Genomic DNA, 25,530 nt, shown 5'->3' with positions numbered 1-25,530 from the left:
TACAACAATTTGATATCTCAAATCAATCTGGAGGTATGGTAAACACTGGAAAAAATTGTAACATTGCTTGCAATTATGCACTTCCTAGAACTTGTTGTAATTACACTTACCAAAGCTACTTTTCTAATATTATAGAAGCAACAAAAATCAAGAATTGCTTTTAGAAGTGTCAACAAATACGCCATTTTAGGAAATATAGCATTTTTTTCATTGGTTATGTTTCTGAAAACTTTGGTAAATTAAATTGCTGTAAACGTCATTATCCATTGAAAACGATCTACATAATTGGATGTGATACTTACGGTATCTAAACGTTTTCTCGAAGTAAAGACCTTTGAAAAATTCAAACTTTCAATTCATTGTAAATTTGTTTCTACTCGTTCGAAATACATCATATGATGATCGCGATATTCAACGCTAAGGTACTTTAGATATTCATTGACCTTTCGCGTCTTACTTGTGTTATTACTGTTGCAGAAGCCTCAGAAATGTGATTATTTTTAATGTTTATGATACCGTAGCGTCCATCGTTTCCAACATTGTATAACAAGTGTGGTATTGTAAGTTTTTTCTTAACATTTAGATTTGAAATGATGTGTAATAACTTGTAGTGCCATTTGACAAAAAAATGTAACTTTATGTTGGGTTGGCAACATTGCTAATCTGATGAAATTGAAGGATTTGTGAAACAATGTCCTCCTGTCTATATTTGCACGGTACGAAGTTTCAGTATTTTCTGTCTATTAGTTTAAAAGTTACCAGGGCATATCAAGGTAAATCGTTCATCTGTATGTTTATTTGAAAAAAAAAAAAAAAAAAACTTTTACTAGGTCTAAGTTCAAATTTGAAAACTTGTAACTCTGGAACACTAAAATATTCCATTTGTATACTAAAAAGCTCAAGGTTTACTTTCACTCCTATTTTGGAGATGATCGAATGCGTTTTGTCTATCACATACGATATATACTATTCTTATGATTGCTTTCTTTAAACATCAAATAAAGGACTAAAATATTTCAGTAAGTAATGTTATCTTAGTATTGAATAATAGTGCTGAAACATTTCGATATTGTTCTTTGATTTCCACATTATACTAAAACAAAATATGAAAAAGTGGGTGTGGAATTTTAGGAACCCTTAAAAGCATTGTAACACTCTGGCGTTTTGAATCAAATGCTCACAATATTGTATGAAGAAAGGCCATTAATGTATACTTAATACGTGCAAATAAAAAACGTAGTTATTTATAACTTCCTGTTCATTTGCATGACGTAACTAGTAAATCTTATTAGTGACCGAAGTGTATATTTTCAAGTTACTTTTGGTGCATTTATTTACTTTTTATTTGACAAAGTGAAGTTGTAATGCGGATAGTAAGTACAGTAGATACGGATAGTTAATTATAGGGGGCATTCAGGACACAAGGGAAATGAAATGAAATGAAATCTTTGAGTTTTACGTCCCACGGTTATGCCGGTTAGGCTAAATGAGACAGTGATGACGAGAGATGAGTGAAATGGTGGAATGAAGAATGTGGGAGGAAACGGGAGAACCCCGAGAAAACCCACGAGCACGGTGTTTGTCCACCACAAAGTTCACTTGGCGAGGGCTGGGATCGAACCCGGGACCCCAAGCACCAGAGGTGAACGCAGGACACAAGGGGTTGGAGTCCAATTATCAAAGTTGTGAGCGAAAGTGACATAAAGTTTGTACGTTCCGTTTAAATACTTGGAAAAGTGAACACTTTTTCTTTTACATTATAAGAGTTATTTACAATATCTGGACATGAATCGGAATACATAGTAGAAACTGAATCCAGCTGGCTGAGGACAGAACTCAATGGAGAGGTTTTGTGAAGGCGGCATCGAACCTCCGGGTTCCATAGGCCATAGTGTTAGTTATTTATCTGGACATGAATGTTTTAAACACTAAAAGCATATTCAGATATAGATCTTAAATACAAAATATGTCCAAAGTGATCAAAACTGGACTTGAAGCTTTTAGGACTAAATACCGCATATTATTTTTGCAGTCACTGATGAATTCATTTTTGATAATTTTAGGATGCTTTGTATAAAGGAGGCGGATATACAGTCTTTAATAAAATTTTTACCTACAATTCTCAACAAATTAATCTCTCTTATCGTGAAGCCTCCTGCTCTTCGAGACCATTTGATTCATGTTGAAGACAAAGCGTTCCTCGCTATTGCTGAAATAGTTGATATAATTTCCGTAAGTATTAAAACAATAATATTTATTTATAATGCTATAAGGGGCAAATTGTTCAGAAATATTGAAATATGGATTACGAAGACCAAAATTTTGCAAGAAAAATATTCCCGGTTTAAATAGATATGTGAATTAACTTAGTTATTTTGCATTTAATTCATACTTGCTAAATAATAAAGAATATAAACAAACATTATATTTAAAAAGAGCACTTTTTTTAAAAAAAACACTAAAAGGAGAAAGATGTTTTTGGGGTAGGGTAAAATTAGGGCTACAAATGAAATACACATAGTTAGAAAAATCTTCCTTTATCGTTATATTCTCATTTTTTCTGTCCAAGACTAAACTTTAATTGATATATAAACGATATATCAATTGCTTTTGCTATTTCCAATGAGTTAGAAATTCGATTATGTATAACTGAGAAACCCTGGACAACGTAATATTTCTCAGATTAATAAACATATCAAAGTCTTCTACCACTCTAAGTTTTGTCCCGATCGAATGAGTTGGGCGTGCGGTTTTTTTGATTACAAATACATGACGCAAAGTATGATCCTGATCGAACAAGTTTGGCGTGTGGGTTTTTGCTTTCAAAAATATGACCCGAAATTCAACCGCCCGAAATCGTAAGTTTTCACAACATAAGATCTTTTTTTTTTTTAGTAGATGAAGCTCTTCCAACATGCTCATCCGTTTATTTTGATGTATGGGTTCTTGTTTTCAAAAATATAACGCAAAATTTGACCGCCCATAACTTGGAAACTATACGTCTACAGAATATAATATTTCATATTCTTATATAACAGATCAAGATCTACCACCATAAAATCTTTAGTTCTAATTGGATAAGTTAATATGAACTCGTACGATATTTAGTGACCTTGATTTATGAAAATTCAAATGAAGGTCGAAAAATATTGGGCGTGAACCTTTAACCTTAGGAAGAACGCTCAATGCTTTTAGCCCGAATCTCTTCACTTTATCCCTCCCCAAAAATATTTCTCCTTTTTAGTATATTTTATTATTTTCTTCTTGGTATAATGGTTTAAAAACTTTGTGGTTATTAGTACTCTTTTTACTTCTTATTCTTTATTCAATATTGTACAATCAATTCTTTACTCTTTATTTTATTAACTTGAAAACACTACTGTAGAAATCTCGTTATATATCGGGTGTTGGGAGACATCTCCCTCCTGTGTATTAACCTTACCGTGATGTAATGAACCTAATATTATATAGTAGTTAAAAGAAATTTATGCAAATTTATTGACATGGCACTACTACTATACTGTAATGAGTTGCAATTCAGCGTTCTGTACCTACATTTTTGAGTCTTTACAAGAATGATCACGCAAATTAATCGCACGTACTCGATGAGAACGTATCTGCAAGAAATAACGCCTACTGACGGCAAGTTACAACAAATGAACCTGCTCGCAGTATTACTGACCTTCCATCCACTTAATTTCAGCAGAACTTTGATCTGTTTGAGCTTTCAGAATAACCGCGTTGGCAGGTATAGGTTCACATTGTTTTAGAAGGAACTATGTATAAATATAATCTCCAACTTCGCTATCCTCTACGCCTCGAACTTTTTCCTTTGCGGTTCAACAGTACTTTTGACCGAAGACATAAAAGTACACAAATTTTCTTTTCTTTTCATTCAACCCCATATTGGACCTTCTGTTATTCCAGATTTTCGAAATATACTTGCTTTCGACACGATACTTTTAACATTTTCAATAACTTTAAACTTTTTCTATTGTATTTTTTTTTTCTTTTAAAGCTTGAAGACATTAATCGACTCATGTCCAGAAGAGCACATTCACAAATAGAAATATAGAAATTGCTGTCTAACAGGCTCTCAGGGTTAAGATATCACGAATTCTTAATATGTGTCTTCAATTCTCGATGCCAAAGACACTAGAAATTTAAAGCTATGCTTGTACTCGATATTATATTAAGATATTATCGATCACACGATTTTTAGAGGCGCGATATAATGACTTCTACTGCAGGCCTACATGATTTCAATGTGTGATCTCACATATTTTATTTTCTAAGAACATTTCACAAAACTTACAACAATCCATTCATTTGTTTGTTGCAACAGGATACAAAGTGTGAATGCTCAAACATGTTAATATGAAGGCAACGAAACATCTAGTCGTTTGCAACCAACCATTTCTGTGAAGATTCGAGTTATATGAACAGGAGCTGCTTAATGATTAATTCTAAAGAATTAATTTTACAGTAAATCGATAAGCTACACCAAAAATGACGTTAAAATATTGCATTATCGTCCGGTTTACGTAACTCTACAAAATGTTAGAGCACTTTTTAGTATGAAACAATGCGAAATTCAAGTTGCGAGATTTGACTCAAACAAATAAAAGGTAGTAGGTGAGTTGCAAAATGAAAATAAACGGTTTTAAGTGGTTAATAATATTAGATATTCCAATGAACTTTCGTTTACTAAAATATTATTTGATTTATCAATTACTTCTATGTCTTGTTCTTTCAGAAAGCAGAGGAAACATCAGAGAAGAATTTAGAGAGTCATCTTGATAGACCTGCCTCACTAGTAACTTTCGTCACTTATCAATGCATTATACCTCATCCCCAGGATACTCCTAGTGATTACGAACTCTACCAAACTTCATCTAATGAAATTTGTGTAGTTCCAGTTAAAATGGAGAGGCACGTGAATTTCTCAATTAAATATTATGATAGATTTAATGCCTTAAGTCATGAGATAGATTTCTAGTATTACTCTAGCCAGCTCTCCCTAAAAATTTATCGATCAGCTCCTTGTTACGCAAACAATATGGCTACATCGTTCGTCGGAACTATCATGACTTCTCATAGCATTAATTTCGATAACTCAAGTCATTCCTTGTCTGTTACAATCACTGTCTGCTGGCTCCATTCGCTCATTTGTTTCTAGTGGATCCAGCAGACACCACTAGTCACGGTTATAAAGCACCTGTGACCATTTACAGCACTGTCCACGGTAAAGAGTAATTATCCTATGAGGTTCTCCAGCTCAATTGAGGGAAGTTGAATATATATACAATTTCGGAATTCGAATGTTCTGTCCGCCTATTCAAAATGATCCGTTCAAATTTTGCTCACCATGATGATCTGTCATAATGATTGGTCACAATCTTATGACCATCTCACAGGGAAAAAGGACGGACTAACCTGTGTTCAACCTGACTTATGGGATACCACATCTGAAACTAATAAAGGAATTCACTCAAGCTTTCGTGCGATGATTTTTGGATACTCAACAACACACACACACACACACACACACACACACATATATATATATATATATATATATATATATATATATATATATATATATATATATATATATATATATGTGTGTATGTGTGTGTGTGTGTGTGTGTGTGTGTGTGTGCAACGCCTTTGTAAATTCCTAGTCCAGCTACCATGCTTAAACTTGGAATTAGATGCCATCCCCATTGTAAGCTAGTAGCTTGATGAACCCAAACTACGAATTCGACACTAATCTCAGTCATTTGGAGAAATTTTATTTTTCACCCCTATGCTGATGAGGGCTGAACTCGGAATTAAGTGCGTTGGGAGTGTAGTTATTAACCTTAGTGAGCATCGAGAACAATAGATTCGACACTTATGTCAGCTGTTTTCTATTATTTTTACATGTCAACCGCTTCCAACTACCCTACATTTGAAATATTTAATAACGTGACACAGTACATTTAAAAAAAAGTACACCTTTATTTTCGATTGACAACACTCTTAATTGGATGGTCTTAAAGATTCAGTCAAAAAATTCAGCAGATTTGATTTATTAGTTTAAAAGCTACAAGAGCATTTCAAGAGAAATGACCTACCTTGTATGTACACACACAGGGTGTTCGGAAACAGCACCTACCAGTACATATTTTGGGGGGATGATTCCTGACACAAAAATAAGACAAAACGTATAGACCAACTTGGACGTAGAAATACCTTCCTTTGGTTCTATCATCAGTTGAAAATTTGTCGAAAATAAATGCGAAAGCGGCCGTAACTCGTGAACGGAATGTCGGATTGAAGTCGGATAAAAGAAGATAGTCATTAATTTAAGTCGTAGATATCATTAATGCACAATTGGATGTAGCGTGGGATCGGCTCGAGGATATCGCCAAAGAAACTAGATATCCCTTGGGTTTGCTATCAGAAGTTAAGGCAGAAAGTATAGATCATCTGCATCCATGATATGTATAATGAGGCCCAAGTGCTGGATGCAGATGTGTCTCCACACTTATTAGGCTTTGGTACATACGAGAGGATGTTCTGATATAACAGCAAGGAACTTTAGGAAATAGTTCCTCTTTACGAAGACGTGAAAAATGTAAAAAAAGAATCATGGGGTCAGTAATGTGCCACCTAGTAGCTTTAGCCGGTCGAAAATTTGGCGGATCGATACTTTAAAGGATCAACCTCGAGCATGAAATGTCAGATCAAGGTCGACTAAAAAGGATTAGCAATTATTTTCATCTCTATATTTCACTAATATACTAGTTTATGTGGAAGAGTTTATGCAGAACGATTAATCTCAAAGAGAAGGAGTAAATTTATGAAATATTCTTCAAAAGAACTACTATTGCTGATCATTGCTGGGTAATTCTTGACAGTTTGTGGTGCATTTCATGGAGTTCAGCAATGTAACATTATATTAAAATAAAATGTAGATCTAAAATACGTAATAACCTAATGTAGTGATTTTTGAAGAACACAACTTGGTGTTGGCCTGGCTAAACTGTTATTTATTTTATCACATTTTATGTTGAACAATGCTCCCTGCTGATGTTTACATGGTACAAAGTTCAGTATTTTTGCCCATTAGTTTAAAAGATTGAGCGGCGTATCAAAATAAATGGTCTACCCTGTATGTGGTGAAATATTTAAAATGATTGCGTCTTGTAACTTCAAAATTAATTTACAGGAAAAGCTGAATTGTTCAACGAAGGAAATATCGAGACGGAAAAATAATTTGACATACTCGGCAATACTACGTACCAGATAAGCAGTGTTATTAACACAAGATAATGTTGTATTTTTTTTAAATAACACAACATCAGGTTATTACGTATTTTAAAGGTACATATGAAAATAAAACTGACAATACCACCTTTTTTATTGAGTGTTGCCAACTAAGGATGCTACTGGGTAACAAAAATCCTAGATTTGCAGGACCATATAACAGTAATGACACAAGTCAAATAAACGAGACGATGTACATCCAAAATAAATTAATGTCGAATGGCATGGTCATAATACGATACATTTCGAATATATAGGAAAAAATGCAAATAATTCCAAATTTGATTTTTTAATAAAGATTTTATTTCGAAAATGTATTTAAATAAGTATCAAATCTAAAGGGTTATATGGTTGCCAACAGACGAGACAATGATAATGCCGTTTACAGCAATTTAATGTTGAAACCGTTCCGGAGATATTATAAACTTTATTAAAGTTTGTAACATGCTTAAACTAACGCATTTGTTGAAAATGTTGAAAGTGGTTGTTGGTTTCCTTTGCTTCTAAGTACAACATTATAGTAATAGTGTTTCGCAGTTGTGATTACAAGTTCTTCCAATTACGAAATGAAGAAATGAATTTTTATTATGAAATGTCTTTGCATCGAAGTAAGTAAATATCAAAATGTGTCTGAAATTTAACATTAACATTTAGTTAACTAAATGAACAATGCCCATTATTAGGGAAACGAGCTCTATCAGTGCATGTAAGACTTGTCACTGGTCCTCGGTTGAAGACGTGCGTTCCAGGAAGAAAAATGAAGGATCACTTTGTTGAACACTCGTAAATGCATATTGGCAGACTTAAGCAACTCCTTTAATAAAACTTAGCTATCCCCTCCACATGTGGGAAATTCTATTTTTTCATGTATCATCTAGCGATGAGCTCATCTGATCAAACAAAACATTGACATTTTGCAGCTTGAATGAGTGATTATAGTTTAATGGAGGCGTCAGCGGCGGAGCTGTTTTTCCACGATCTTACATCTTGAATGTTGCTTTGTTTTTGAGTTCATGACCCTTAACCTGCTTCCTTAGAGTTTCTATAAGGCTCGACATGCAGGTGGATAGGAAGAGCCTTGAGAATGCATCTTGTGGCGTACAGTTTGTAAACAACATACGTGCTACACTTATCAACTATATTAATATCTTTCAGTTCTTTAACCATGTCTTGTAATGGTAGATACAATTGGTATACATCCATAAAATACTTTAATTTCAATATCAAATTTTTTGAGGTAGGGGTTTAATTTAAACACGTTAATTTGGACTTTTTCCCATTATTATTATTCTCTGGTTTGAGTGTCTATGAAAATCAAATTTTAACGCTTGACATGTGAGATCTTTAGGGGATTCTCGTCATTTCTCTGTAATTTGACTGTGAAACTCCACCATAATGTTCTCTATATAACAATGTAATATGATTTCCTTAGAAAAAATTGTGTAATTATTAAAAACTTGCCTTCTCCATAATTTGCTTTGTAAACGTAAGTTTTACCAAGTGAAGGATTAATATTTCCATACCTAGGTAATTTAATAAATTTCTTTTCGTAGGAGTAACAAGAAAAAACATGACTCTGGATCATTCATATTTATCATGTTTAATAACCTAGAAATACATTTATATAAGTGGAAATTTTTACCACACGGAACTGTAAGGCGAAGTAACTGTTACCTTAACATATAACGGTTATATCGTCTCAAGTTAAAATAAATAGATCTCAATGTCAAATTAAGGAAAGAATTGGTCCTGGAAATTAAAGAACATAGAAAAATACGCAGGTACGGTGCTCTGCATCTAAAACTCACATAATCAGGGATTAGACCACGTATTATTTGACAAAATAAATAAAGAAGAATAGCATTTCTGAGTTAACATAGACTAAGATTATTTAAAAAGTACATTGAACTGGGAAAAGAGTTGTTACCAGGGCAGAGCTGTGCCGTGGGGGGGAGCGGGGCGAAGGCTCCGGGCGTCGAAGTAAGGAGGGCAAAAAATTCGGGGGAAAAAGAAAAAATAGGAAAAATGCTTGGAATATATGTATGGGGGCACCGTCGTATACTCTCACCCCAGGCGCTGATTTTCCACGGCACGGCCCTGTGCCAGGGAGTCCTCACGTTAATTCATGTTCAGATGAAGGGAGGAAAAAATAAATGCCTCTTTCTTGTAATCTTATTTTTTAAATAAAAACACTTGTAAATATTCAACCTCGAAGTGAGGGAAATTTATAAAATTTGCTTGCCTCATTTTTGCCCGTCATTTGATTTTCCCCTGAAAAATCAAGAACACTATTCACCGTACAAGTTCAGCTGAATTCATGTGATCGTGTTAGACCTTGATCTGTGTATTAACGTGTGAAATATTACGTTGTGCAGGATTGAGTTCTCGAGTTGGGCATAATCGAATTTTTAAATCATTGTACATAATCAAAACATAATAAATACCGTTGAAATAACAATTAAAGATCAACCTTGGACGGTAAAAACTAAAATCAAATGAAGGACGACTTTTTACAACTAGGCATAGTTCACTTCTATGTTGATGAAGGGCAAGTTTAGCTAAATTTATGAAATCTGAAATCTGTTAACATATTTTTAGGCAATATGTTGTTCATTGTAACTAAGAATGCTGACTTGGTGTATCTATGGGAATACTGAAGTAAAGGAAGTATTTAACGAAATATATATTCTTCTAAATTTGATACTACTTTTTCATATACTAATACTAGTACTCATTCGTATTGTAGAGCTTCCTCGTGGCTATGTGGGTAGCGGAGGAACTTTTGAAGTGAGGGACCGGGGTTCGATTCCCGGCGGAAGCTCAAGAGGTTCAGATCCCATGTTAAGCTGTAGGACCACGTCTCATATAGCCTCGCTGTTGAACGGGACTCTAAGCTCAAATCCGACCCAATCTACTTTTCGTACTGTACGTACTTCACATACTTAGCTTATTTATTTAAAAAAGTGAAAGGGAGGTGCTGTCGTGGCTTTGCATTTTTTGACTTAATTAAACCAAATTTCCTTTATTTTAGGAACACGGAAAAATCTCAAACTTCGGGGCAAGATATCGCTTCAAGCAAGCACAGCAGCTCTATACACCTGTTGAAACATAAAACAGGTATATTACATTTAGACGTACTCAATTCAACATAGTTATTATTGTGTGTGTATGTATACGTTTTCATCAAGGTAAATGAGATTTTGTTGAGAAAATAACATTACTTATTACCAAATGAAAGTAAGCAATTTAAGTGACAATAAAATATAACATTTCTTGTTCTTTTTTTTTTTTTTTTTTGAATTTTTACCAAAAATGGCTTACAAATATTTGTAATACCTTCTGAGTTTCTGTGCCACTAATGCTATCATTTTCATGGATTCTCATGATGTCTCTTTTATTTTCAGATTCACAGTCTGGAAGTGGAACTCAGAACTTAGAAAGCACTGTCTACTGCAACTTGCTTCACGAGGAGCTACTTAATCAATGGAAAATGGTAATTCGTACAAATAAGGTCTTAATAACATCAAATTCCTGGTAAGTTTAATTTAATTATGTGTCAAAACATTTCTAATACGACAATTTGAATGTAAATAAAAGTTAACTGAGTGTACTGAACAATTAGTTTATCGTAACTTTCACTTAATTGTGGATTATCTGCTCATCCTTTGCTCATGTTTGCTTATAATTAGTTTAAACATGTTATTATCCTTCCAGTAAAATGTGAAAGAGAAAAGCAGATTTTGAATTTAACAATCACTGTCAACAATCCTTCATTCTAGACGAGTTAATATTATGTTAAACTGCATAAGTTGGAAAGGACCATGATATTCGAAACATGATACAGGGTGTTCGCAAAGTCTCTATACACAAGTGTGAGTTCGATTAATCCTTTCGAGAAAACGAAAGAAACGCACACAATCTACAATTAAACTATATTTATCGCAATTTCTGATATCAGTGTTAAATTTTACATAAACACCTTCACAGTAAACGCAGGAAACATTTCCCAAAAATACCCCTTTGTTTCTTTGAATATGTCACAAATCAGGTGCGTAGAGACTTTCCGAACGTTTTGTATTTGAGTTTAATGTGGCAACATCCAACATATCATTAAATCAAAGTTTACATAATATTAACATACGACTACATGTATGGATCTAAAATTAGAAATTAATAAGCTGAATCATGTTTTGCGCTTTTGTAAAGTAGATTAGCGATTAATTCGAACATTTTGATAATCAGTGTTGAAATCTTATTGAGCTATTTCTTTTGTAATTGAACAATCTTTAAATTACCAGAGCTGCTTACGCTTAAGCCTTGTAGATAGACTGATAATAATGACAAATTTGAAATTCTGTTTATTTATAAACACACAATACCTGAGGTACATTTTCTATACAATCAGTAACCCTTATATTTTTACGTACTTATTTCCATTTGAATTCTTCTACGTTTTGCAGGTTCTTCTTTGATTTAATATACAAAAGTATGGCGGTTCATCTAGATAAATTGAACAAGCTAGGTGCGTCTCGAAAAACACGATTTTCTGGGAAATTTGTTGAAGATCTTACAGCAACTGTAACGGATTTAATATCTCTACTTGACTTTGATTCGAGTGAACAAAATAGAATGGTAAGGTATTGTTATAATCATATATATATATATATATATATATATATATATATATATATATATATGTGTGTGTGTGTGTGTGTGTGTGTGTGTGTGTGTTGTGTAATATTTTAATATTTTATTGAAGGGCACATGGAAAAACGGGCTAACCTCAACATTATAAACATCCAGATAAATATTTCCATGTCTTATTTATGAAGTAATCTATGCTTTATAAGGATGGTTTAAGATTAAGTCATCTCTATTAAAATATAAGACATTAAAGTTGTGGCTATTTCGAAAACAGCAAACGTATATTGCAGAAGCGAGACAATGATTTTTCTCACATAATAACGCTATTGCACTAGATGATAAGCAAACATAGCCTTTCCACTACTCTTTTTCATTTTATTACAAAATGCACAATAAAGAACTTAGCTGAAGTTTTATGCAAGTTAGAATCATTATCTGTGTTGAACCAGAGATATACAGGAACAATGATACTCTTTCAGAGTTACTAGCACAAGTATCCATCATTCGCACAGGAAAAATAAAGTTTGTGGAAAATACCTCTCGTCCTTTATGAAAACTACTTCTTGTATTTTTAAAATAAGATAATCAATAGAATTGAGAACTAGTTATATTTATGACACATTTTACGTATTTTCGGGACTGGGGTGTACGGACTAGGAGAATGAATTCATAGAAGTGCTAGATAATCCCTCTTTGTTGATTAAACCATCACTCAAACACTACGTAACCTCACCTTCGTTCTTATACAAACAATGCAGACTGTAATAGATTATATATGTTTACATAACAGATGTTCAATGTATCCGTGTAAATTGTAAAAAAAATATCTACAGTATAAATTAGAATGTTTTTTTCATGTCCTAGGTATCTGTAAAGAAAGGACGGAAATAGAATATAAAAATTAGGTGAAAACGTGCAATATTTTGTTTATCGTTTTATATTTTTATTTGACTTGTCTGGTATCTAATTCGTCTTTTCAGCAAAGATGATGTGGAGATGTAACTCTACAACTTAGTGACGCTTTTGAGGCAATATGACTAGCATATACGCCTCTGTTAAGCTCATGCTATGTCCCACATTGCCCCTGTATTGAAAAGAAATATTAAAGAGCTTCCCAACAAATTTACTGCTTGGCCCGGAATTCGAACCACGAGTCCTACTATCAATTCAACTAATGTCACCAGTAATAACAGAAACAATGCTAACGATATGCAGAAAGTAAGGACTTACTACGTAGAATTGCTATTTCTTAGAAATGTTATTAATTTTAATCAGGTGTAGTACATGAGTTATTTTTAACTCAGGATGATTTAGTATAGAAACTATTCATACAACATTCAGATGTAATAATGGTTATCGTTAACTCCTTGTTGCTTCTGCTAAAACTAACATTGTGAACACTCGTCTCTTTCACGCTACGTAAATAAAACAATGCTTAAAACAATACACTTACTAAGCTTATAATCAAGCATTATTCCCCTGATTTTTCCTCCCTCTACGCAAAAGTCCGATCTTTCACAATTTGTTGCTTAGCCCATATTTGCATGCTTCTTTGCAAATACCTAAAGTACAGTATTTTAATTGTTTTTTTAAAAGTAAGTGTTGATTGTAGAATGGAGAGAAACTAGTAATGAGGTTTCAGATTGCAGAATCCCATCCTTCACTGATTTTAGCACATCTTTATGTGCAATTTATAAAAGTTTAACTGATTTGTTCCATATAATTCTCGCCAATTCTTGTTCTAAATAAAGGTTTGAGATTTTTTTCTTTCAAAAATGTCACTAGGTCCAAGCCTCAACTTTAATGACCCATAGTTTAAGGACCAATGATATACACAGGAAAATACTGCACTTGCTTGTTAATAGAGATAAGTCTACTGTACTTCCATGCTAAACTTAGTCATAATCGGATGTATTTAGTAGATTTTATACAATATATACAGTACCTGTGATTGATCTAAAAGAAAAAAATGAAGGCGATTAAAGTCGTAATAATCGTATGCAAAAAGTTACAACTTTAAGATATGAATGAATCAAATGACTGCTTTTACTTTTAAGATCCACAGATGTACTCTATGCTTGTTTTGTAACGTTCTCATTCACTTTTCACTTATGAACCACTTTGAATTCGCAGAAGGTGCAGGCTAAACGCGATGAATGATTAATGGAAGAATTGGTGAAACTAGAATGTAGAAGGAAACGGGAGAAGCTAGAGTAAATCCACGGACATAATCTTGTCTAATACAAGTTCACTTGGACTGGGGTCAAACCAGGGACCCCTCCCACCCGAAATGAGACCTCAAGATACGTTCTTGTTATTAGAGCACGTGCGTAACGCTCACAAGCACGTTTAAATATTGGGTTCTTATCGTTTCACGAAAAAAAGTACTGGATCATCCATCTTGTTTGTATTCTGATCTACAAGAAAATTTAATCAAGGAAACTCATCAAATATGAATCTTTTTCGGCTTCTTGAGATCTTTTTTTTTTCAAACTAAAATATTGACATATCCATATGAATGCATATTTGTGAGAATATGGTGAGAAACCTCTAATGAAAAGGTTGGTAGATATTTCTTTTTGAAAGAAAACAAATAGAAAGAAAACTATACATAATAATGTTTCCTTTCCACCATAAGCTAAAATAAAACCCATCAATTATGTGTTGTTTCTTATTACTAACTTTCTTGCTCTTATCAGGATTCATACGTCCTTCAAACATTTGGAATGATACAATTTGGACTTCATATTTACGCGTATTTTGCTATCGAATATTCGAATATTGAATGAACTTCCGCTGCAACTGGCGTCGTTCAGAAGTGCTCTTTCCTTCGATAGCACATACTTAAACATCACTTACTGTTAAACTTTTGCGCCACCAATTGCAAAGGCAATAGAGCCACAATTGTCGTCTGTCGAACGCAATTGTACAGATCATACTTGCAAAACAAGCTGAAAGCGTACAAACACTGTTGTCAGAATTGCACAGGGTACAGGTCTGGTAAAATGTTTGTCTTGTCAGTTCGGACATGGAGTGGGTGTAGACGATCTAATAATATACACTTGAAACTTGATACAACTTGCTGTGTATAACGTACTTGCGGGTTGCATGATTATTTTCATTCAAACACAAAGAATTGTGTCTATATATTGCCTAGTATGCAGATGCTAGTCCTGTTTACTTTCTCATCATCATCTCATAAGTGTTCTGCCATCTGCTAATAATTAGCAGATCACTTGTCGCAAACTGAGAACCTTCCATGCAACACGGTCTTCAGCTAACCTCTTCGTATTACCGTAGATATTTTCTGTTTTAATACTATCCATCAATTGTATCTTCTTTTGCCACTCCCTCATTTCCCTGGCACCACACCTTCTAGCACAGCTCCCATAATACAGTTACTTCTCAGTCAATGTTTTGACCAGTTTGACTTGCTCTTTATAATTACACCTAAAATTATTATTTTGTCCCTCACTGTTTTGTTTAGCCCTTTCCTCATTCATTTTTCGTTCACCCGAGTTAATACTCTCCATTATTTTCCTTGTTTCACCAATTTCCGCTCGCGGGCAGACACGAGGGACAGTTGGGTCTGACACTCTCTCTCGATTTCAAATTTTCTTAATATTTTGCACATTACTTTAAAGATCAGACACGGAAAGCTGTCATTATTCTAGTTTCACATAATTTGTTTCGAGCCTAACGACACGAGACCGAGATAAGGAATATCATTTTCACCTCGAGATGAGACAAAGACCAAACCAGTTATCTTTAATTTGAGACAAGACCAAAACTGGTATCAGATCCTATGTTTCGTTTACATCTCAATCTATTAAATACTGTTACTTGTAAAAGGCTATTAAACACCATCTTAAATCGTGATTAAAATTGGGAGTACAGCAGTCAATATTCTTGGGAAGAACTGAAAATTTATTAATAATGAAGCTAAGAATTTGCATTCAAAAATGAATGAACAATGTAGTGAAACATTAACCTAAAAGAATTAATTCTTCATTGGTTTAGCATTTTTTTTATAAATACGACACGCTGTATTTACGAAACAGGTTAAAGTTTTGTCTAAAATTAATATTTAATAGGTTTGTTCTGTGTATTTTCCTAATTCTAGATTTACAAGTAAATAGCAATTTGTGATTTCGCCCTAAAATTTTACTTAATTCACACCCCAACATTGATGACCCGTATCTCGAGAACCGGAGATCACCATAGAAAATGTTAGATATGCGTACTAAACAAATGAAGGTCATATTCATGCCTAATTTGTTCAAGATCGAATGAATTCTGTAGATCGAGTACAATACATACTGTTCCTGTGATTTCTTTCCTTTCTTTTAAAGACAAGTCAATTGAAGGGTAAAAATACATGAGAGATTTTCAGTATTAGTATATGCTCCATACATACAGGATGTCTCAAAAGTCCCTTGACTTAGGGTAACTCTGTTATCAGAGTTACAACAAAATGTAAGAGGGGAAACCGTCTCCAAATATGATGTTTTCGATCTAAAGTGAAGGAAGTTTTTAAATCGGACAAACCTTTGGGTTCTACACTCTTTATGCGCCCAATGTTAAATGAAAATGCAACGTTGCCATCTACCTGAGCCCACAACATAAGTGAATGAAGTTACTGTCTTTTACGCTAACGTGTCGATGGCCAGCCCCCATTTCAAACATGCCCCCATTCACTTTATGTTGTGGGTCCAGGTAAATGACAACGTTTCATTTTCATTGAACATTGCGGTAGGTGCATAAACAGTGTACAGCCCAAACGGCTAGTCCGATTAAAAAATCCTTCACTTTAGAATGAAAACATCATATTTGGAGACGGTTTCCTTTCTTACATTTTAAGTCTGATATTAACAGTTACCGTATATATGGGGACTTTTGAGACACCCTGTATTTTATTAAATACTAAATGATACGAAAAAAATGCTTTGCTTGGAAAACATTGATTTTTTTAAAAAATTTTGTTCTTTTTTTTAAATGTATTTATTTTATTGGATCTAAAATCTACTATAATCTAAACTAACAATCAAGTGTCCACAATAAACTCATTTCATACAATAAATTTATTCAATAAATACATAAAACTATCTAGTATGCTTAATAAAGAGCAATTTTAAATTCTTTTATTTAGTTAATCTCAAGACTGAATTCAGATATTGCTTACTTCTTAACTGATCTCTTGTCAATTGTGGATCGTGGTCTTATTTTTCATCTCGTTGAGACGTACTACAAGAAGATGACCGCTAAAATAAAGAACAACAAATTATTTGCGGACGACTATTTCAAGTTACTGGTAAGCAATTAACCATATTTTGAGCTTTATAATAAATAATAAAATTGGTTTCATGATACTTTAGATCGGTTTGGTAATACTTTAAATTTTAAGGTAACTTAAGCTGTAAACAAAATTTAGCGCGATTGTAATAATTTATTTTTGATTTACCTGGTTCCATGAGATCTTCATTTGTGACTTTGTGTGTTTTGTTTAAATGATGTAGCAATATCTTTATTCACATTTAGATCCCAATTAGATTTTAGAGATACACATCGAAAGTGAATTTATTAACCGTGTCTCTTTTATAATGTGGTTACGTAATATAAATATTTACTCATAGGACTCAACAGCGTTTTGTTTACAGCTTTCAACTTTACATTTGTAGTATTAATATAATAAAGAATTTTAAGATGCTTTTAAATATTCAAAATATTCGGTCTGGTTCGGAATGGACTTTCTACTTTGTGAGAAACACATCCTTCATACAGAAGAATTTTATGAATGTTTACATTTGCTTTTATTCAGCAGGAAATAGTTGTGCTGTTTGACTCTATTCTAGCCAATTGAATTCTTTAACTTTCTAAGACATCTAATAGAATCAATGTTGTTTCATAAATCGTATTAACAAAAGCATCCTTTCTTCTCGCCCATTTAATTGTTAAATATTTTAAAATAAAATCATTCATATTGTTCGGTGTTGAACCTTCTTTATATCTATTGTTCAGTTTTGTAGTAAGAAAATGCAAATGTTGCACTATAAAGTGTTTCTCTAAAATACTTCATATTTTAACTGTTTTAATTGTCTCTTGTCTATTTTTTTTAGCTGAATTTCATATCTATTCTATCAACTCATGAGCACTTCATAGCTTTTAATCTGTTGATTGCCTCGCCCAGTGATTTATTTGATATCGCAGACAGTCACGTACCGAGTCTATCAAAACTGGAAATTGTGGAAGAGGAGAAACAACTAGAAGATCAGAATGTGATAGGTATTCCAGTTAAGTTTGGAAAAAGAAATTTTCTTCTGCATATGATCTTCAAATGTCTTAGGAAAGGACTACATACAACGTAAGTCGAAATAAATAATACTGCTTATTTTAATTAGCAGAAAAACTTTGTTTATTTAGCACTATTTTCATTAATAACTGATTCACAATTTAATGAGGTACTTAATCTGTACTAGTGCTAATAAAATTAGTTTTGTCGTATCTTCGAATCTTTCGACTTCAAGTATTCAAATAAAATAAATAACCAATTATTTAAATTGTTGGTGACAATTTCGATTACCTTTAAGTCCAATTCAGCCCTCCAGTGAGAGTAAGACCCCTCTTGCACACCTAGGGGAAGGGGATGGAGATACATATAAGAATGATCGAAAATGGTTCATATTAGTATCGACAGTGCCATTGTCAGTTACTTCACTAGAATCCTGAGAAGTACACTCTTTGTCAGAAATAACCAGTATGTTTATTCAGTTTTAAGCATCATATTCTTATCTATAGATGAAATTAAATAAATACGAATACTCCTTAGTTAATTGAGATCTCTATTTTAAACAAAAGTATTAGCATTTTCTATGCACCATTACAAGAATAAGCTCTTTCCAGCACTTTAAGCGCCATGTGCATATATTATATGGACACTTGGTCTATTGCTGGAGGCCTGTTCATATATGCTATGCACACTTCATGCATTATTTAATAGGCCAGAGAGCGCTGCTGTCAACTGAATAAAACACCTGATTATGGAGCTTGGCTATGAAAGTGATAAAAAGAAGTGAGTGGTCAGGAATTCTCGAACAATACTGGATTTAACTAATTATAGTTATATATTTCTCACACCGGTGATGATCATTAACTTTTATATGGAAATAACCCTAAGACCATCATTGAGAAAAGAGACCGTATAAGAGATTAATGCTTGTATGCACCTATAGGGACGCTAGTGGAGTGACTAGCAAAGCGATTATTGGAAATAAAATAAAGTAAACAAAATGTAAATCTCTAAAAAACAGTTGTTTAATTGAATAAAATAAACTGAATTCACTATAAAAGTTCGTTATTGAGAAACAAAATTGTCAGACTATACTTATTAAAATGTTACTCTTGTTGTTATTTCAGGAGCAGTGCAGTACAATCAAAGGCTATTGAACTGGTGTTCAACTTAGTATCAAGTCATGATAATGATCCAAGGTTTCAGGATGAAAGTATTAGAGATTACGTGGCTTCATTGTATTTGCCACTTGTTGATGTGATTGTTGAGTCTTTACATTTACTGCACGTAGAAAACTCACACATGGAGACAGACATTCTAGGTAGGTAACAACATTTAGCATAAAAGGTGTTGACATAAAAATGTTTTTTCTTCTTTTCAATGTGCCCCTGGATCAAGCTCTAATCTATGCTAGAAGTCACTTAACATTACCCACGGACGCCAGCTTCGTGAATCAATAAATGCTGAATGAACTTTTGCCAAACAAAGTGAATTTCATTATTCTCAATTTTGATTTAAATTACTCTATCCTTCTGCATTTATTATTTTCAGATTTCCCTGATGGTTTTGCGCAACGAAAGGGATCTTTGTTCACGCCTTTAAGTATGAGTCTGCTCAACGTTGGAAGCAGAGAAGATATACTTTCTCAGCAAAAGACAAAGTCCTATAATCTGTCGGAGAGAAAGGATATGAAGGTTTGTGCTATTTCATCCTAGTTATGCTGCTGAACACATTTTAATGACTTTTCAGAATGCGAAATAAATGACCAGTATTTAGATTTTTTAAATAGAGAAAACATATAAATAATTTCTATAATTACCATACATTCGAGAAGCTTGTAACTTTTAGCTCTTGGTGTAACCATACGGGAGCTTATATTTTCATTCCATGCGTATGTGTGCATGTGGTACTTTATTTCACGATAACTACTCTCTGGATCTAAACCGATAGTGGCCGAGTAGCTCATTACCAAAGAAATAAGGATCGCTATATTAGGCGGCCAAGTTCGGCCTGGGACAGTCTCGGCTCAGCTTGTATCTGATACTTTATTTCTCGATAGCTTCTGACAGGATCTGAAAGAAATTTGGTGGACAAATAGCCCATCGTCAAAGAAATAAAGATCGCTATATTTGGTGGCAGAGCTCGTCCAGGGGCAGAGCCTTGTATTTGGTACTTTATTTGCACTTTCTATCAACATGAATGATATGGATATCTTACTGAACACAAAATACTCATGTGGTTTTCTGGTATTATTACAGAGCAAGTTAATTTCATTATGATCATGATAGCTTCCTTAAAAAAGTGGTTAGCATCGTGCTTACTATGCACGTATTCCTGCGCTCGATCTATGGGGAGAGCCAAAATAATTCAGATTTCGCAATAAACTGGAGGACTAGGGTTGGATTAAATCATTGAAATTATGACAATCTGTGGTTTCGTGAAATATTTAAACATTCAAATCATGTGTGACCAGAACTTGCAATGTGTAGTCAGTCAAATGACGGACTCAAAATAATTAAAATTGAAATTTTTGTTAGCTTATTTTTTAAATAGATATTTGAAAATGTCCATGCATCCTAGACTCTCCTACAATACTTATTACTCATCTCTGTACTGCTATCAGAACATTTAAATCTGACTCTAATCAGTTGACACTCTGGCGCCCTATGCTATACTTTCGGCACCATTCCCACATAAAGTAATTTGATGTAATTTCAAATACATTTCTGCTTACATAATTTGAAAGTACTGATTTTGCTGTTGTCTACTCTGTTTTAATACATGAAGAGAATTTTATATTTAGTCAAGCTATGTCTTGATCTTCGAAAGTTAAAAGTGTTATTATCTGTAATGAAGAGACGTTCACATGCAATATTTTAAGTAGAAGAAATTAATTTATTCTTTAATACTTAAGTCGGAGGAGATGGATCTAATTATGCCGCCCTTAGGCTACATGCTACTCTAGGCTCCAGCCTACTCAGCCTAGGCACTATGCTTCAGAACAACCTTGATGCTGAATAGAATCTAAGTTCATACAAATATATATATATATATATATATATATATATATATATATATATATATATAAAGTGCTTGTAGATATGAACGATCACTGAAAATTGAACTTGTCTTCTTTCAGGTATATTCCTGCATGACCGACTCAATATCTACACAAAAACTGTTAATTTCATTGTTATGGGTTATGAAAAACATGACCAATGAAAGGTTGAAATGCTGGCTCTTGCGACTTCCAATGTATAAATTAGACGGAGTATTAAAAATCTTGCGAGTTTGTTTGTTGAGTTTTGAATACAAGGTATTACTTTACTTTTATCATTTATTTTATTAGATGTCTGTAATTGCTTGAAACGAATGTAGAAAGATATTTAAAATTAATTCCAAGAAAAAAAATAATATTTACAACTATTTAAAATAATAAGAGTGCCTCTGTTTCTCCATCTTGAAGGGAGGCATGGTATTGTGCATCTGTTTCTAAAGATCAAAGATTGACGCATCTGATCCTAAAGTTGATGCTTGAACGGGTGGCATGGTCCTATAATGAGCGAGATGGAGTGATAGGGAACGGCCTATACCGTAAACTGGGGTTACTTGGAAAGTTTGTTTTCTTTTTCATACTACCCATTTTTTAATGGCAATTAACTTTTCTTCTTGTGACGTTTCTAGAGCTTAGTCAATGTTACCTTTTCCTGCAGTCATAACAAAATTTTACTGAGACTGAAGCCTTCCAGGAGCCAAAATGTGCTGCTTCCAAGTAGCTGCGCTTTTGGGGCTAGTTGGAAAATATATGTATTTCCATAGTAGTAAGAGCTATGTGAAAGATGTGAAAGATGGGACTATTTGGAAATGACCACTTCAAAATCACACTTTCCTGAGAAGATTGATAAGCAACATGCCTATATTGCTTTCACAGTAATGTGTTCCTAGACTGTTTTAAATAAAAGAGAGACTCTTTTTGCACCACCCTTTAGTTAAACACAATAAATTGTTGAACCAATCTAAACTAACTACAGTGGTAAGCTTGTCTTCCTGAAGGCCTACAAAATCAGTAAAAAATGTTTTTTTTTCAATATGCTTTTATAAACGGTAGTTTTTCAAATAACGCAAGGAAAATTTGGCAACTACCAATACACGCATAAGTTCTTGAGACTTCTTTAAGACACTAAAATATATCCTACATAGTTTTATGGAATTTATGTATGTATCAGATCAGTAATTGGCTTACATTGGTTTTCAAAATTACGGGTACCATTTTTACAGGTGTACATTTATGTTAACTCTTTGCAAAAATATAATATGGTACTGTTATAATAATAATAATGTAGCATGGTACGATAACGACATAAATTTACATATTGAAATTCTTTGCTGCAAAGTCATATGGAAAAACAACTTGTTCACTGCTGTTGTAGGTAGGTTCAGGCAAAACTTCAATATGTCATCGTTGTCTATCCCCTGATCAGCACAGGCGTGCGCTGACCCTTGGATTAGCGGGGGGGGGGGGGGGGGGGCAAATCAATAGCGGTACTCCTGAAGATATGCAACCACTTTTGTAATCATTACTTTCTTTATAATTTAATTTTTATTTTCATTGGTCCGGAGGAAGCGATGATTACAGGCATCTTTCAGGGTCCGTTTTTGTGAAATACCATAATCCTTATTAGCTGAGAAAATTATTTAAAAAAAGTAAAAAAAAAACGCAATACCAAAACATTAGGTGGGGCGAGCGCCCCCATTTGCCTCCACGTGCGCACACCTATGCTGATCAGTATAATGATTTTTAATAGAAAAACCGAAGGAAGTGAAAAATGTGCACAGATTGTCCCAGAAAGGAAGTGAAAATGTAAAACTAATTTGTCTCATTAGGAAACTTCTGAAAGTAATAAAATTTAGCACAACCTTAATCTTCTTTCATTACGGAAACAAAGTTACAATTTACAGAAAGTTCAAAAAACACAAAAACTATGAATTGCTATGAGAATTTTTAGACCAGTCTATAAATAAGACACATACTTATGACCATCCATATTGTTTCTTTTAGATGCCTACTTTTCATTGGTCTGGAAGAAAACGACGTATCTGTCATAGTTCTCCCATTATTGTAGCATATAACACAGAAAAAATGTCAGTTTTCCAAGTAGCCCCAGATTTTCCAAGTAACCTCAGTTTACGGTACTAAAATGGTTGATCTTGCGTGGTGACCTGTGCACCCACCAAAAAAACCAAATTCAAGCGCCGGCCGCGATTCAAATCCCACGTTCATAGTAAGTCCTGTCCTTCATAACTCCAGTGTTAGAAGGAAAACTGAATTTAGCCCGTAATAGTCTTCCTAGTTTTCTGCCAGCGTGTGAGACATCCCATAGTGTCATAAGAGTGAATGGGGGAAACATTGCTGTGAAAACATACGAAAAGAGTACAACTTATTTTTTTTATTTCAACTTTCATTCATTTATTTATTTACTAGTTGTAAGTATCTGTCGTTGCTAAATCTTACTACAGAACCTGTATAAAAAGAGAAGATTGTCCTTATTCCTTTGCACGGGTCATGCGATTGTAAGCCAGCATAACCAATATATAGTGTAGGTTATATATACCCAAAGACATTCTTACAAACTGCGAGAAAGTTGTATATATTTTCGCATACATTTTAGCCCCCTCCCCACAGATCCCCTTGGACCAAACATTAAAAAAAAAACTTTTTACACGATTAGGTGTGGTGAAGTACTATCTTTGTACAGAATTGCTGATTTAGAACACTCCTGTCTAGCGGAAAGCTGATAACAGACACACAGAGACATACACATTATTATTATTTCCGATTGACGGATTAAATCAGGAAATTACAACATATATTTAAACATTTAGGCGTATCTAAGGCGATGTCACTGACAAAGTGTCTTCATTCAAAGCACTCACCGCTACAGATGGCACACTATCATTTTAATCAACTGTTACGAAGAGACCAGAGGAAGAGGGTTTATGCAGGTTTTATTTTTAATATTCCACGAACGGATTCAACAGACTCAACTGATACATTACAAGTTATTTACATGTAAATCAGTTGATTGTTCAGATCGATTTCTAATGAGAAGTTCAAGTGTAGAAGGGAACTTGAAATATCGAGACGATTTACTGATTTTTAAATTCCGATTATGGTATGGATTCAAAGTTCTTACCCTGAAGCCAGACATCTACACCTGCAACAGTTTCGTGGGTCAGTCGTCTTCATCCTCTGTAGGGATATGTTTCCAGTCACTGTGACAGAATGTGAAAGACCGTAATGGTTCAACTCCAAAATCAAGAAGGTTAGTTTATAATTTACTCACACACATATTAGTAACATATGCATTTTGAGGAAAGAGAAAGGGGGCACGATGGGTCAGTGGTAGAGCGCTTACCTCTGGTGAATGGGATCCCTGGTCCGATACCCGGCCAAGTAAGTTTGTGGTGGACAACATCGTGTTCGTGAGTTTTCTCCAGGTACTCTCATTTCCTCCCACATTCTCATTCAAAAAATCAATCCGTCTTCATTCACTTGTCTTAATGATGCGTCACCCTTAAGGAGGTAGACTACTAAATAGTTTTCAAAACCTAACAATTTTTCTTTTGCCCGTTTTTCGTAAGTGAAAAGAGGTAATAAAATGTAACTTACCACAATAATAGATAATCTTATTCTACACCCGAAAATACGAATCGGAAGAATTTTCAATGTTTCCATCCGTAGAAATTACAGTATGACCAGAATTTGAATTACCCAAAAATCTAGGTTATGGCAGCGACTAGAAAAATGAACTCAATGGCAATTGATGACTTATCATGCTGCCTGTGTTCCTTGTTAACTACTTTTTAAATAATATTTGTATTTTAATTCTACTGTTTATTAAAAAAATATTTATTTTGTACTCTTTATTACAAAATAAATACAAATATTATTCATTTATTCATTCATTCAAATATCTATTCATTTTTTCTAGTCGGTGCCATAACCTAAATTTTTGGGTAATTCAAATTATGGTCACACTGCAATTTCTATGGATGGCAACATTAAAAATTCTTCCGATTCGTATTTTTGGGTGTAAAACAACATTATCTATTATTGATCTAAGTTACATTTCATTATCTCTTTTCATTTACAAAACACTTTCACAAGAAAAATTGTTAGGTTTTGAAAAATATTTAGTAGTCTGCACCCTTAACTTTAATTCGCCGATAAGACACCGCTGAATCAAAGGACCACAAACTCAGAATTCTAACTTCCTTAATTTCAT

General features: G+C 33.6%; 1 protein-coding gene across 1 annotated transcript in view; it reads left to right on the top strand.

The window, feature by feature from the left end:
* The window catches only part of LOC145688251 (dedicator of cytokinesis protein 7-like), a 256,560-nt gene that overhangs the window by 146,078 nt on the left and 84,952 nt on the right, over positions 1-25,530 (top strand). The window contains exons 16-25 of the mRNA XM_081762205.1: positions 2,064-2,232; positions 4,757-4,932; positions 10,346-10,431; positions 10,719-10,848; positions 11,775-11,946; positions 17,108-17,269; positions 18,075-18,319; positions 19,372-19,565; positions 19,796-19,938; positions 21,384-21,560. Of these exons, the coding sequence (XP_081618331.1) occupies positions 2,064-2,232; positions 4,757-4,932; positions 10,346-10,431; positions 10,719-10,848; positions 11,775-11,946; positions 17,108-17,269; positions 18,075-18,319; positions 19,372-19,565; positions 19,796-19,938; positions 21,384-21,560 (1,654 nt within the window). The remainder of the gene's footprint in view (positions 1-2,063; positions 2,233-4,756; positions 4,933-10,345; positions 10,432-10,718; positions 10,849-11,774; positions 11,947-17,107; positions 17,270-18,074; positions 18,320-19,371; positions 19,566-19,795; positions 19,939-21,383; positions 21,561-25,530) is intronic.

Source organism: Thermobia domestica, chromosome 6, assembly GCF_964235325.1.
Source record: "Thermobia domestica chromosome 6, izTheDome1.hap1.1, whole genome shotgun sequence".
Taxonomy (NCBI): domain Eukaryota; kingdom Metazoa; phylum Arthropoda; class Insecta; order Zygentoma; family Lepismatidae; genus Thermobia; species Thermobia domestica.
The sequence above is the reverse complement of the archived record's forward strand: the minus strand, read 5'-3'. Positions and strand labels throughout refer to the sequence as shown.